At 30.3% G+C, this 16,471-nt stretch overlaps 1 protein-coding gene across 1 annotated transcript; it reads right to left on the bottom strand.

The window, feature by feature from the left end:
• Nucleotides 1–5,363: 5,363 nt before the first annotated feature.
• LOC106390877 (cyclin-D3-3-like) lies at nt 5,364–6,962 on the bottom strand. Its single transcript, XM_013831419.3, has 4 exons — nt 6,361–6,962; nt 6,068–6,269; nt 5,848–5,978; nt 5,364–5,753 (listed from the first exon to the last, which is right to left on the bottom strand). The coding sequence occupies exons 1-4, from the start codon at nt 6,838–6,840 to the stop codon at nt 5,505–5,507; spliced, it is 1,062 nt and encodes a 353-aa protein (XP_013686873.2). The 5' UTR covers nt 6,841–6,962; the 3' UTR covers nt 5,364–5,504.
• Nucleotides 6,963–16,471: the final 9,509 nt, after the last annotated feature.

Raw genomic sequence — 16,471 nt, forward strand, 5'->3', positions numbered from 1 at the left:
ATAGGAAGCGGTGGTGACGCGATGGCCTCGTGACACGTGTACCCTCGACGGCGAGGATGGCAACATGTGTCCAAGCAACAAAAGTCGGATCTGCGAGGCGACCGAATCTAACTTCTTTAGGTTTCTAGGGTTTCTCAAGTTAGGCCGTAGGTCTGGGCCCAATTGGAGATTGGGGATAGGGGTGGGCATTTCGGTTTAGTTTCGGGTTCGGTTTGGATTCGGTTTGGTTTGGGTAATTTAGGTTTTATAAAACTCAAACCAATTAAAACCAAAGTAGCTTTGGTTTGGGTTCGGTTTGGGTTTAATTTGGTTCGGTTCAGTTCGGTTCGGTTTAGATTTAGTTCGGTTTACATTATTATGGTCTAGTTTTGTTCGCTGTAGTTCGGGTTGGTTATAAAATATGAAGGCATCAGTTTTATATTTTTATTAAAATATAATCAACTCATAAACGATAGAGTGAGAATATAAAAACTTATGCTACATGATTTTATATATAATAGTATTATTTTAATCGTATTTCTAATTTTTTTTAAAGATATGAAAGTTATGAAAAAATGAAAAACAAAACTTTAACTAAAATTTGCAATATGTTAATACACATATATATCATATATATTTTTACTATATATATATATATTGGATTATCGGTTTGGTTCGGTTTGGTTCGGTTTAAACCCAAACCAAACCAAACCGTTCGGGTTGAGTAAAATATGAACCAATTGGGTTACATAAAGAGCACGGTTTGGTTTGGTTCAGTTTAACTTCGGTTTGGTTGGTTCGGTTCGGTTCGGTTTGGGTTTTTTGCCCACCCCTAATTGGGGATGCCCGTTTGGTTTGTTGGGTTTTAGTGTGAGTTTTTGTACTGGGTTTGGCCCGTTTTTTTAATCAAAATCATCCAGTTGGAAAAAAAAAGTAACTTTAATTTTTAACTAGATTTTGACCCGCACTTTCAAAGCACGAGATCGTTTTTTTTTTTAATTTTGTTTAAATTAATAAATATTTTTCTAATCTATATTTTAATAGATTTTTATTTGTTTTTTTAATATTGTCTTCTTTATTTTTTTAATTAATATTAAAATTGAAATGTTTGTTTGTGAACTAATTAATTAGTTAAAAGATTTTAAAAAGGTAAACTTCTACTCAATAAATTTAATCATATTGTGATAATATGCTTGGTAAATTTATTTATTTATAATTTTTAACTTATTAAGGAAATATTATATGAAAAATATAATAGATTTTACATTTTTCATTCAACATATTTTTAATTTATGCATAATTTTTAAATTACAATAACCGAAATATTTAATAATATTTATTGAGTAGAAATTGGGGATATTTTCTTTAATGTCTATATTTTAAGATTAGTTTTGGAAAATTCAGTTACCATGTAAACAGTTAAAATATTTTCTGCGTGTTCTTCAAGTTAGGAGATTTTCTTTTTTATTTGATTTGATTCTATAAATCTCTTAAATAAGATTTTTCGCTACTGCATGGGCCTAAGAAAACATAAATGTAAGTAGAAAATACGTTGGGCTTTTTTTGTCAATCGAATAACACTGAAAATAATTTAAATAGGGAATGAAATGTTTTGTAATTAATAGTAAATTTTACAGGCAGATTCATAAGAAGTATTCTGTTTTAATACTAGTATAGATAACAAAGTTCGGTAGGCCTCTGCTAATTACGAAGCGGATCGGTTACCATAAGAAGCCCAAAATATCCCTGGGCAGTTCACGTTTTGACCGGTTGACACGACACCATTTAGCTGCTTATTAGCCAACTAAAGACTTTCCGTACGTTGAACAAAAAAAAAAGACTTTCCGTACAAAATAACAAAAAATGTGTCGAGCTTGCTTTTGAGACACATGTGTGTCCTACTAACGTGCACGCACTCCGGTCGGAGTCCAGTAAGCATATAAAAAACGAAATTGGACGGAATAGGGCCAACTCCACCTACTTTCGCTAACTTTTGGCCCAAAATGTGAGGGTAAATCACGTCATCTTAAAATCCTAAAAACCAAAGATCAAATACTACTAACTAGGTGTTTTCTTACTACCTAGGTGCAGTAATTCAATTTTGAAATTTAAATTATATTTAAAAATAAATTTTTATTATTTTCTTACTAATATTTTAATATAAATTGTTTATTTAATTAGACATAAAATAAAGATAAAATAAAAAATTGTTTATTTTAATTTATGTTTAAAAATAGATTCGAATATATTTAAAATTATAATCTTAGACAATGTTTTTTATCTACTTCTTTTAGATAAAAATATATTAAATAAATTTGTATAAAATTAAAAAAATAATTGATATAATATTGTATAATAATAAAAAATTATAACTAAGCAGTATTTCTAAAGTTTGTAGATATAAAAGAAATTGATAAATATTATGATTAAAATTTTATAATTTTTTTTTAAAAAAAAGTTAAAAACAATTGTAGTAATAAAATTGTATAATCAAAATAGAAATAAATAACATTTGAAATTTTGAAAATTTTATTATATTTTTATTATTATACTATTTAATGTCATATTTGAATAGATTTAGTGATTTACTTTAATGGTAATGTATAATTTACAATTATATTCTATAAATTTTACTACATACAATATATGAATAACCATTAAATGTAAATATCTATGTCACATCAACCATAAGACATGTTATCATTTCTAATATGATATGTTATATTTATTTAGTGAAATTAATTGTAGAGAAGACATGTATCTAAATCATTTCGCAAATAATGTTAAGGGATACTATTTTTGTTGAATAATCGCAGGGAATCTATTCATTATAGAACTTCCTATGTTGCTTAGCTATGGCTATCAGCGGCTAATCCAAATATTTTTTTAAAAATGGATTCACAAATATTAGAATACGTGTAAAGTTACATATTAGAATATGTGTATACATTAAATTTGTTAAGAAATATACTATTTTCAAAAATATTGTGGGTGTATCCGTGTATGTACTCATTCTCATCTACCTAGGTTTACCACTGAAAGCTATAGCATTTTGATTCGGTAATTACGAGTAAAACCACACATGATTTTGAAAAATTTAATTATTGAATTTCCTTATAGATTTAGTGAGTGTCATACAAAACGTTTTACTTTTCGACGGTGTTTAGGGAGTGAGCAAAAAAGCCAAACTGAACCAAACCCAACCGACTTAAACTAAACAAAACAAAATGCATAAACCATTTGGTTCAAGCTTTTATCAACCCAAATAGTTTGGTTTGGTTTGGTTTTAATTACATCAACTAAAATAATAATATTAAGATTTAATATATTTAACTATTTAACTTAAACAATTAAACTAAAAAAATATATATATTACTTTAAAATGAATAGAATAAACACAACAAAAAATAAAATAAAAAATGTGAATCTCATATATTAACATTAAAACCAAAAAATTACTTCTGATATTTATATTATGTTTGAAGATAATAATATAAACTTATTGGATTAAATCTCCAATATGTTTAGTGTGATGTTTAGTTTTATGCTTAAATATGAATAAAATAATAATTTAGTGTCAAATGAAGAACACAAACCAAACTAATTTGGATTGATTTTGGTTAAAGTTTTTTTAGATCCAAATAAACCAAACCAAACTAAACTCAAACCAAATCAAACCCAAACCTAACTCATAATTAAACCAAAAGGCCCACATTTAAACAATACGACTTACAAACCATAAAATCATAGTAATATAATAACAAAAGATAAATTTAGTATTTACATATTATGATGATGTATCTATTATGTTATAAAATCTTATAACAATAAATAATTGAATTTATTATTTTGTAAATTATGATATTTTTTACAAATAATAAATTCATAATTGACAACTAATAATAAAAATATATATACTAGAGATCCGAGAAGTCATAAGTTTAATTCATCTCAAGAAAGAATCTTCTCTAATCAAGAGATTTATGGTTTGGATTTTGCTATAGGAGATAATTAGGCATCCGGACCCCAAACTAGATATTAAAAAAAATGATATTTTATTTATTATATTATATATGTTTAGTCTATTTTATTTTACTTCAGTAGTACAAACTGATTTTGAGTGTTAATAAAACTTGTTAACTGACTTAGTGTGAAAATAACTCTTATTTTATTCTGTAATCCTTTAGGGCTGTTTCTAATATTTAGTTGTATCAAATACTATGCGTTGAGTCATCTACATGTGTAGTGTTGACCGCTTTTTTGACCATTGGGTATAGCATATTTTCTCAAAAGACTAGTAGTAATGAATAGGGAGACCCAATGTTGAATTTTCCATGGACTCGTAAAGTCATAATCATTAGTGATGACAGCTTTGGTTCTGTAACGAAGATAATAATGCGATGTATCCACTTTCTTGCTTATGTATGTAATAAGCTTTAGTGGAATAGCTTAATCGTGTTTTGAGGTTAACATCTAATATTTTATACACCTGATTTATCTTTGGAACGTTATAAAACTCTTCTTATCTGCATGCTTCACTTAACATTTTTTTTTTTTGGTCAAGGGGGCCTAACATTTTTATGATTATTTTCTGAAGAATTTAATGGCTTTTTCTTCTTTCTTGAAAGTTTTACTAATATTAAAAATTTTACAATGCAGTGGAGTACTTCCAAGAAACATACAAGGTACCTGAAAATATCACAGGAGATATAATCCTTGTGAGAGTAATTTGGTTTTTGGATTTGATTGGTTTTGGTACATTCACTCCTTTTCAACCAAAAACCTTTATATTTTCCTGTTTTTTTTTGTGAACCTCTTCAATGCTATTTGGTCCTCTGTAACAAGACTCTTCATGGAAGGTATTTTTATTTAATGTTATGACATGACATAGCAATGGGGCACATATATGATATGTGTACGTATGCTGTCTTCATATCTCTCCACAAAGTTTTGCTTTTCACCACAACTGAAAAGAAACAAGTACTAAGACCAACCCAATTGTTTGATCTCACTTCATATCCTTTCAAATCAAACCCTGTGAAAATGGGACCAACAAATAAGTTATATGGACGCCAACAATGCTTGTGAAGATAACAATTTATTTGATTATTCAAAACTATTATTTGCCCAACCAACTCTTTAGTCCTCTCTTCAATTCAATGGAAAAAATTTCTCGAACATGTACTAAGTAAATAACCAATGATGTCATGAGATTTTTCAGACAAGGACAAAGCAGTGTAATGGCAAATTTTGGTCCTTCTAAAAGATCCTCACAATGAAAAGACAGGTTTCTAGTCTTTGATTGTAATCTTTCCATGACAATTGCAAAGGATGATGGTAGGTGGAAATTAGATCATCATTCAATCATGAAACAAGTATGCAGATCACAAGAAAAAGATCTCTGTTTTAAAATTATCAAATACTGAATAGTACACCATTTGAAACCGTCCATCAACACAATAAACGAGCAAAACGCATGATGTTTCTAAATCTGACAGACTTTTTTTGATCGTTTGATGAAATTATTAGCGAGGACTACTAGAGAACACATCGAGAAACACTCTGTTTACTGAAGACAACCTCATCTGCTGCTCTTGCACTCTTCTCCTCTTGAATAGAGGCTCTGGAGACGGTGATGCAGATACAACCCATGACTCATTCGAGCTATCAGAGCTGAATGACGCATCGAATACACCGGTTGGACTAGCGGGTTGCATCCTCTTCTTGCTTGGAATGTGGTCAAACACCAACTCATAGCATTTATTTACTTTCTCCTGTCCAAGTTAAATAATGATGGAATCAGTTATTGATCCTAATAACAAGCTACATTGGCATTTATTGTTCCAAACGAGTAACAACACCACATACCGAATCAACTTTGAGTAGTGTCATGAGCTGAGATTCGTATTCAGATTCGTCACACGTCTTGAAACCTCTAAAGACAGAGACCATTATTGCAGCTGCTAACTCAGACGAGCTATAACTCATAAACCTCGAATCTGAAAACCAAGAACAGTGTAATTGAGCACCAACAAGAATCCAAGAGATCTGATGAAACTCATGTATAGAGAGGTGTACGCATTATTACCAGGAACAATGGAGAGCAACAGAGATTCACATCTACTCAAGAACTCCAATTGCTGGTGAGATTTAAAGCTGAATCGACGGATAATATGATCAAGATACGAGATTGGAGTCACGGGATGCATCCTCCATTGAAGAGTAGAGAGAATCAAAAGCTCCATTCTCTGAATGGTTTTAGCCTCAAAGACATAGCTTGCCTCTTCCACCTTTAACAAAACACACACACACAGAAGAACAGTCAAGCGACATTACTCACACAAAGACGAGATGAAATCTGAGAAAAAGAAGTGAACTTACTTGGAGATCTACGAGCAGAGGAACTCGAACCTCCTCAACTTTTGCAGCTAAAGACAAACAAGCCAAAGCCGTAAGCTGAGACATCCACGGAAACTCTGTCTGAAACTTCCTGCTTGTGATGAACCTATCGAAGTAGTTAACAGCGAGAAGAGCCGTCAAGGAGCTAAACCCGTAATGAGATTTCACCCTGAGGATCCAATCAACAGCCTTTTCACGACACAAAGCCAGATACTCGTCGTCTAAGACACCCTCTTCGGTAAGAGAGGGTCTGAACTCGTTTTCCTTGGAGACCAGACTCGATAACTCGTCTTCCTCCCAGGACATAGACCGATCGAGAAAACCCAGATGGAAAAATGGAAACTTTTCGTCAGATTTGTCGCAGGAATCTTCGTCTTCCTCATCGAACCCAGAACTGTCTTCCTCGCAGAAAAGCATACAAAACGGTGCGTTTTGAATCTCTTCCACTTCTTCTAAAGCCATCTTCCTCGTTGGAGAAGAATGAGATCGGAGTTTTATTCTGCCATTACAGCTCCCTCCTTTGTCTATTCTGTGAGGGAAGGGGGGAGAGACAAGGAGTGAAAGACAAATGCTCTAACAAAGTATGTAGGGTTTTATCTCACGCCTGTCCTGTTTTTCTTTTTATTTTATTTTCCCTTTTTTTCTTTTTGTTATTTGTTTAATTTAATTTAATTTAATTTTATATTATCTCTCTTGTCTTTTATTATTCGGATGTTTGGCCCGCGAGAAAATTGATGAAACCGTACTTTATTTTGTTTTATCCTCAGAAATGGAAATAACTTCCCCTGTTTTTTCTTAATAATTTAAATTATATTCAGATTAATTAGATAATAATGATTTATTTTAAAAGAGGGGTAGCTACTTAGCTTGCGATACGTGTTATTACAAAAATCTTTACACTCACGCTCTTGTCTAGTTTGTATTACACGTTCTTTCTCCCTGTCGGTACGATGCGATCATATTGCTCTCCCTTGGAAAGTGGAACTTACGCGCTCGTGAGGTGATGCTGAAATTTTCATTGGTGCATAAAAATTGTTGACCATTAACTATGTCTGCCACCTTTAAGGTAATTTATGTTTTTTAACTCGTTCAATTTTCTATTCACATTAATTATCGTTTTAAAATTTGAAAATTTATTTCATTTTAAATATCATTTTATAGTATTTTATGCACAAATTATCAGATTTTTTATTTTACCTATATTCTCTTATTACATTAGTTATCAAAGACATAAAAATTAATACATTTACTGGAAGTAAAGCAACATATTTACTTATTTTCAATAATGTGCAAAAATATTAAACAGTTTCTAGTATGAAACAGAGAACATAAAATAAAAATAGTTGTCGAAAAAAAAATAGTTCTAATACTCTTATAATTTCTAACTATAAGTATAAGTATAAGAAAAATCTCACAAATAGCATTTTTTAGTTTTATTATAAAATGAAAATATGAAAATATATAAAATAGCATTTTTTAAATTACATCTTAAATATTAATCCTAATTTCATCTTCTATAAACTAAACTCTAAACTTTAATCATTAAGCTCAATTTAAATATATAAATATATTTATTTATTTGGGAAAATTTAGTAATATTCGATAATATTTCTCTAAATAAATGTAAATGTGCAGATAGTTTTGTATTTTACAACATTATTTTTGGACATTTAAATAAGTCTATCAAGTAAAATTGATGCAAACATTAATTACAAACTAATGAGTATTTAGATGTTTTGTATTTTACAACATTATTTTTGGACATTTAAATAAGTCTATCAAGTAAAATTGATGCAAACATTAATTACAAACTAATGAGTATTTAGATCTTTTTTTCTATATTCTGCTCCGATTAGACTATTTTTAGTGTATTTATGTTTTTAACCTCTAAAATAGAAGAAATCTAGAATATAGATGATTTTTGCTTTAATGTATTTATTTAAAATATAAATTTTAAAACATAGAACAAAATATGGAACAATATTATTTCTTATGTAACAGAAGAAAGGTAGCAATATAAATTTTAGAGACACAGATAGAGATAGATTAGTGTGATTTTGCTTTTAAATGGTAGTATTATAGAGGTGAAAATAGACTTAGATTATAGATACTCTTTTATAAGCAGCAATGATTCCAAACTGAAGTAATCGTATAAAATGCTCGTGGGGTCACATATGCAGAGAAAAATCTACGTGGACGAATAGGAAGATTTATATGGTCAACGAGCTGACATAAACCTTTGAAAAGTAAAACACAAACAATATTTAAATACTGCAAAACGCTCGCGCTTTTATATTATTGTTTAGTGCATTAAACTTGTTTTATGATTTTCTTTGTGTATCCTATAAAGGTCCTTTTAAAATATAATATCTTGATTGGGATGAACTCAGTTTGAATTCTCACTGCTTTATATGCTAATAGTCTAATACTAAAAACTGGAACCAAGACAGTGACAAAAAAAAGACTAATACTAAAGACTGATGCCAAGAAAGCCTTGAAACGTAAAATGTATCGGTTATGCTATTAAAAAAGGCTGTACCAAACTTTAACGTTCAATACATAAATGCAACTCAAAAAAATCTTTAACAGAAAAACTCATTTAAACAAAAGTGATTAGGTTTACCACAAAATTAACTCGGTAATTGCTTAAGATCATTTCCAACAATAACACGAGAACTCTATTTTAGTGTGATTTTCATACAAAACATGTATAACGCAACACTAAAATTATATTATTTTAGTACAACGCTATAGTTTCACACTGAATTTGGTAAGATACTAATCCATCATACTAAGCACTATTTACTTATATTTATGAATAAAACTAATAACAAAATAAATGATAAATAAAAATTAATATATATTAAACAGTAGATTGAATATTTATAATAAATTATTATATATAAAAATATTAATTTATTATTTAAATATTATTATATGTTCAAATTGTAAATATTTTATTTTAAAATATTTTAATTGTAATGTGTTTTTATGCAATATAATTACAGAATAATAATTATTTGTGTTTTAAATGTTAAATAATAACAAAAGTTGTAATTTAGTAACATAATAATATAAAATTAGTTTCAGTGTGAAGTTTAGTGTTGTAATTGGAGATTAAAAACTTTTCAGTGTTGAAACTATACCGAAGTAGTATGATCTTGACACTATCTTAGTGTTATGGTTTGGAGATGTTTTAATACATATTTACTGTATAACAAATTAAAATAATGCATGCTTAAATATTAATAATACTGAGACTTTAATTAGTAAGCTCGAGAATGATGAAGCAAACACAATTCTAAAAATACTTTACCAATCAGATACATATTTTTACTTATAAAAATATAAGTTAGCTTCAATTAAATAAGAAATATATTGTACATAATATTTATAATTTAAAATTGATAATAAATTTTTATCGCATATATTTATATTATGAATGAGATTAATTGCAATTTGATTTTATAATATAACTAGGTGTGCGGTATAATTGTTTTATGAATACTTATTAGTTTATGCTTATTTATTCAAAAATCATCTTTATAAGTTATTATTATGTTTTCAAAAAGTTTAAATCAAACAACAAATTATTTATATTTAAATTTTGTTTTATTATAATATATATGCTTATTATTGTCTTGAAAAACACTCACATATTAGAAATATTTTTACATGTATTCATGATCCGATATGTTTCATCTCAACAATCAATTATCTGATCCGATCTGATTTACATCTATACGGATATTAGGAGGTTGATTTTTTGTCGTTTGGGAAATTGCCACAAATAGCATATTCATAATATCACTTTTCATGTTTACACTATTCACTTTTACCATCATTTTTAATGAAGGGTAAAAGACAATTATACATTTAGGGTTAACTAATCTAGACTTAGGGTTTAGAGTTGATGGGTGGTAGGGTTTTTGGAATGTGAAATTTAGGATTCTAATAAATATATAAATAAATACTTAAAAATATATAAATTTTTTAAAAAAATAGTTTCAAACATAATTTTAATTTTTTAAAAAGAAATTTCAAAAAAAAAAAATTTAAAAAAATTCGAAAAAAAAAAATTTAAAAAAAGTTCGAATTTGAAAAAGTATAATTCGAAAACATAAATTTATTTTTTTATTTTTTAAAATAATAATTTATTATATATAAATAACAAGGGCATAAGAGTCTTTTGCCACTTAATGAAGAATGTATTTTTGAAAATGTCTCCTTAGTGGTGGTAAAAATGAAAAGTGGTACCATGAAAGTGGTAAACATGTAATTTTCCCTTGTAGTTTTTGACTAGTTTTTGGTTTATGTTTTTTCAAAAACCATTTTTCCTCCAATCAAGTTTTACCTTTTAGTTTTTGTAAAAATCGTTACATTTGTCAATCAAGCTTTCTAACAAATAGATTTCCTAAAATTTTAAGAAACTAGTTTTTGAAAAGTTTAACCAATTTATAAAGAAAAACCAAAAGCCAATTTTTCTTAGCTTTTAAGAAAAAAAAAGGAATTTTGATTTTTTTTTAAGAAACTAGGAAAATTGCCACAAATATCACATTTATAATATCACTTTTCATGTTTACACTAATTACTTTTACCCTCACTTTTAATGAAGGGTAAAAGACAATAATACCCTTAGGGTTAAATAATCTAGACTTAGGGTTTAGAGTTGAGGGGTGAGGTAGGATTTTTGGAATGCGAAATTTAGGATTCTAATAAATATATAAATAAATACTTAACGAATAACAAGGGCATAAGAGTCTTTTGCCAATTAACGAAGAATGTATTTTTGAAAATGTCTCCTTAGTGGTACTAAAAATGAAACGTGCTACCATAAAAGTAGTAAACATGTAATTTCCCCAAGAAACTACTACATTTTAATTAATTAATAATTAATAAATAATATTTTCATAAAGATAAAATTATCATAAAATTTTTGTACTTCAAATATCATTTAAATAATAATGTGAATAATTTATTTGTGTTTCATATCTCTATCATAAATTTATATTTTTTATAAATAATATTAATTAATTTTTAAGTTAGTTATTAGTTTCTATAAAGAAAATAATTGAATATTTTTAATAATTATTAGTCACATTAAAAATAACTAAAATTAGAAAACGTAATATTATTTATTCATACAATATATTGTGTTGATCTTGAAAAATAAAAAATAGCCATTCATCTTTAAGAAAATAGAAATGATTTAAAATTTAATAATTAGTTTCGAAATTTTAGTATTTTTAATTTCTTATAATATATAATATTTATATAAGAAAAATTATTAATATTCAAGTTTAAAAAAAAATTAAATATCATTTATATTCAACCAAAAACCAAAATCAAGATCTAAAAACCAAAAACCAAAAACTGAATACCAAAAACCAAAATCTAAAAACCAAAAAATAAAAAATAAAATCTAAAAACCAAAAACTAAAATTAGAAACTATCAAAACAATCATCACCTATGTGTCAAAATATCTGAAAAAATATTTTACCTGGATATTCGATTCAACCAATCCAAATAAAAATAATAATTATAGAAATCCAAAAATATAAAAAATAATATATTAATAAAAATATAAAACTTGTTTACTTTGTAAAACTTTAACAACTCAAATAATTAATTTAATAAATGAAAGTTTTGTAAAATTTACATAAAGATAATATATTTATAAGTTCTATATATAATTCAATAAATATGTGTATATATATATATATATAACAGATCAAATCGCATATTCGTTTCTAAAAATATTAGTATTTTGTAATTTTTTTCGTTTTGTGTGGATATTGTATACTATTGTTTGTTTTGCTTTGTAAAATTGTGAATATCAAGATTTTTTAGTTTGAGTCCAAACAGAAAACTAGTCGAGGATGGATATTTTTCATTGTCCTAGTTGTTTTGCTTTCCTACCGCCCTATACGCCGTTAATAAAATCAAGATTTTTTATTTTATTGTTAACACATATATTCATGATCTTTATCGATAGCGAAAGAAAGTAATGTGTGGTAAAAGAATTTAAAATGAAAAAGCAAAAGACAAATAAATAAGGAAATGGGAGAAAGTAAATCACGAGAGGAAGGCAGAGCCATTGGTAACAAGCAGCGTCTGCGATTTGTACAAAGTCTAATAGTGACTTCTCACTACCACATTTCTTACCATTCAGGAAACTTTTTTTTCTTATATTTTCTTAATTAGAACACTCAACATGTTACCAACTTAAAAGTAATAATTCAATTTGTAGTTTGGGACCTTGTGGTCAAGTGATGCATCACCAACCACAAACACTAAATTTAGTATTAAAATTACACCAAATTTAATGTTTTAGCGTCAAACTTTATTTTCCATCTCCAATCATTACACCAAATTCTACACCAAAACAATATTTTTATTATTTAATATTACAAACTTTTTAATTTTGATAACTTAATACATTAAGTATTTATGATTAATTTAATTGATCACATATAAATTTTTATTTGGATTTGCTGGTTGGTCGGATGAGGTAGAGGTTGTACCAGTGTTGGTTAGTGCTCAAATGATTACTTTCTAGGTTCGGTTCAAGGGTTCAGAGGATATGTACATTAGTTCAATGTCTATGCTTCCAATTGCATGATTGAGAGAAGAGAATTGTGGAGGGATATGGAAACAATTTCGAGATTGGTGGCAAGTGGAATCAATCCTTGGATAATACAAGGAGACTTTAATGTTATCCCATCAGCTCTAGAGCACTTTAGATCTGGAGGCAGCAGGTGAAACAACTGCGATTCGAGAATTTCAGGACATAGTAAATGTTTGTGATCTGGTTGATCTTGCTCAGTCTGGTCCGCTGTTCACGTGGACGAATAGTCAGGACAACAATCCTATAAGTAAAAATCTGGATATAGTCATGGGTAATAATTGTTGGATCCTAAAGTTTCAGCAGTCTTATGTGTTGTTTGAAGTGGGTGGAGTTTTGGATCATGCTAGAATGGTCACTAGTTGCGTTCAGCTGGGTCGGTGAATCCTAAGCCATTAATTTTTTTCTACTCATGTGGCAAATCATCCATAATTTATAGAGGTATCGAGTTTGGAATGTTTACGCCCCCGTTACACCATTCTCGTTCAACTTTGAAGCGATTTCATGATAAGTTGAAGATGTTGAAATGAGTTTTGAGGCGATTAAATAGAAAAAGCTTATGGGAATCGGCTGACTCGAGTAAAGCAAGCTTATGATAATCTTTGTGCTAAACAAGCTGATGCGATGTTGCATCCGCACACCTTTAATTTTGAGAAGGCTTTAGATGCTTGGAAGCATTGGCACCACATCTCAGGCATAGATGAACAATTTTTCTATCAGAAATCGAGAGTTCAATGGTTGGATCTGGGTGATCGCAATACAAATTTTTACCATAAGACTTGCCAAAGCAGAAATTCCAAGAATAAATTAAGAAGGCTAGTCACTGCTGATGCTAGAATTCTTACTGCGCTGGTAGACATTAAGGAAGAGGTTGTCTCCTACTATGAGAATTTTCTACAGGCACATGATATTGGTATTGACAAGCTATCCCAAGCTTATTTGAAAAAGATTTGTATTATCGTTGTTCTAGTGTTGAAGCTGCATCACAGGTTTCTTCGGTGTAGGGTGAGAAAGTTAAAGCCCCTGTTCGAAAACACGGCCGCCTAGCCGCTTAGGCGGCCGCCTGGGCGCTCGGCGTTGAAGGCCCGCTTCGATTTTAGCCAAATCGTTGTAACTAATTGGAAACACAATTAATCGCTTAGAAAAACGATTAATCGCCGACTAATCGGACATAAACCGATTTATTATTCAACTAAATTTTAGACTTTAGTGACAAATTATTGGGCCATGGAAGAGGCCCAGTTGTCTGGAGAGATTGAAGACTTTCTCCTTGTATTTATAGAAGACTCAAGACTCCTCTTAGAGTTAAATTAGTCGATGTGGGACAAGTGCAATTGGTTTCTAAATTTTTTTTTCTTGTCTCGCGCAATTAAAAATAACAGAGAAGTTGAAACTCAGAAGAATCAAACCCTGGACCTCTTACCGCAAGACATGACTCCCGTACCACTGGCCTACGTTGTTCCTCTATCTAATATTTACATGTACTAATATATATACATACATTTATAATTAAAAAATAATAAAAACTAATCCCCACGTATATCCCGATTAATCTCCGATTTTTCGGTAACTCGCTAGGCCCGGGGTCACCGCCCAACTAGCGCCTAGCGTAGTTTCGAACAGGGGTTAAAGCTGCCCCTCTTCTCGATTCCAGCAAACAAGGCCCCATGACCCAATGATTTTCCTATGGAGTTCAATAAAGCCGCTTGGACAGTTGTTAGAAAGGATCTTATAACTGCTGTGCAATCCTTTTTCTTATTTGGCTTTCTGCGTTGGAGTGTAAATGCCATGCTGCTATCACTGGTCCCTAAAACAACTAGTTCTGAGGGATGAGTGACTTCAGACCAATTGTGTGCTGCAATGTGATCTACAAAATAATTTCTCTTATTATGGCCTATAGACTCTAAGCAGTCCTCTCTCAGGCAATAGAGCAAAATCAATGTGTTTTTATTCAAGGTTGGTTGCTCCATGAGAACATATTACTAGAGATTGAATTGGTAAAAGATTATCATAAGCCACCAGCCTCGTCTAGATCCACGATCAAACTTGACATCTCCAAAGCCTTTGGTACTATGAATTGGTCATTTGTGGAGCAAACACTCAGAGCTATGCACATGTTTATCACCTGGATCATCCATTGTATGGACACTGCTACCTTCTCGGTCTCTATCAATGGTGAGTTGGAAGATTTATTTCCAAGCTTAAGAGGCATTCGACAAGGCTGCTCTCTATTTCCATAGTTATATGTCATTGTAAGTAATGTGCTTTCTAAGCTCATTAATAAAGCAGTGGTGAATGGGAGTATTGGGTACCATCCAATGTGTTGTCCAATCAATCTTACTCACTTGAGTTTTACCGACGACATTGTTGTCTTCACTAATGGGTCGCTTGATTCACTATCTTGTACTCTAACAATCTTCCAGGAGTTTTTAAGTCTGCTTGGGTTGCATATTAGTGTTGCTAAGTCAACTGTTTTTGCGGCTGAGAGGGGTAAACATGCGTTGGAAATGGTTGTTGGTTCAGTGGGCTTAACAATCTCACCAAGACTATGAACCATTGTTGGTGAAAATTCACAATCGGTTCGTCAGCTAGACAAGCAAGGCACTTTCCTTTGTAGGTAGACTTCAGTTGATAAATTCTATAATCGCTAGAATTACCAAGTTATGGTGTGCTGCATTTTTTTTTGTCCCAAGGCTGCATTGCAAAGATTGAAAGCATGTGTTCATCTTTCCTTTGGAGTGAATCGCCGAACATCACAACTAAAGCGAAAATAGCATGGGAGGAAGTTTGTTATCCAAAGAATGAAGGGGGTTTAGGAGTTCAAAAATTTATGAGGTCGCAATGGTGTATGTACTTAAACTGATATGGTGCTTCTTTACAGAGCCATGTTCCTTATGGATAGCGTGTGTGTAGCATAATCTCTTACAAGGTGAAACTCTCTGGAATGTTAGGCAGGGCACTGTAGGTTTTTGGGTTTGGAGAAAGCTGTCCAGCTACGTCATGTCGCGCAACAGTTCCTGAAGATGAATATTAAGAATGGTAATTCTTTGAGATTTTGGACATATATTTTGCATCCTATTGGTAGAATGATTGAGGTGGTTGGAGATCGAGGGAGGCTGAAACTTGGGATTGATATGAAAGTGTGTGTTGCTGAGGTGTTGGTGGAGAAGGAATGGCGACTTAGACATTCAAGATACATAATTTTACAGCACATGACTGACAAAGTAAGAGCTTTACAACATGTTGTAAAACTAAATGTGAATGATGGAAGAACATGAATGATGAGTATAGGGCAGAGTTCTCTGCATTTTTTACATGGGACCTGGTTCCGGTCACTGTCCCACCGTCTCATGGAGTAAGCTCATCTGGTTTGCACAACGAGTCCCGAGGTATGCTTTTATCGCTTGGCTGGCTATCAAGGACAAACTTTCCACATATGTCAAAATGTGTGCTTGACTTTCCACATG

The sequence above is a fragment of the Brassica napus genome, chromosome A9, assembly GCF_020379485.1.
Source record: "Brassica napus cultivar Da-Ae chromosome A9, Da-Ae, whole genome shotgun sequence".
NCBI classification, from domain to species: Eukaryota; Viridiplantae; Streptophyta; class Magnoliopsida; order Brassicales; family Brassicaceae; genus Brassica; species Brassica napus.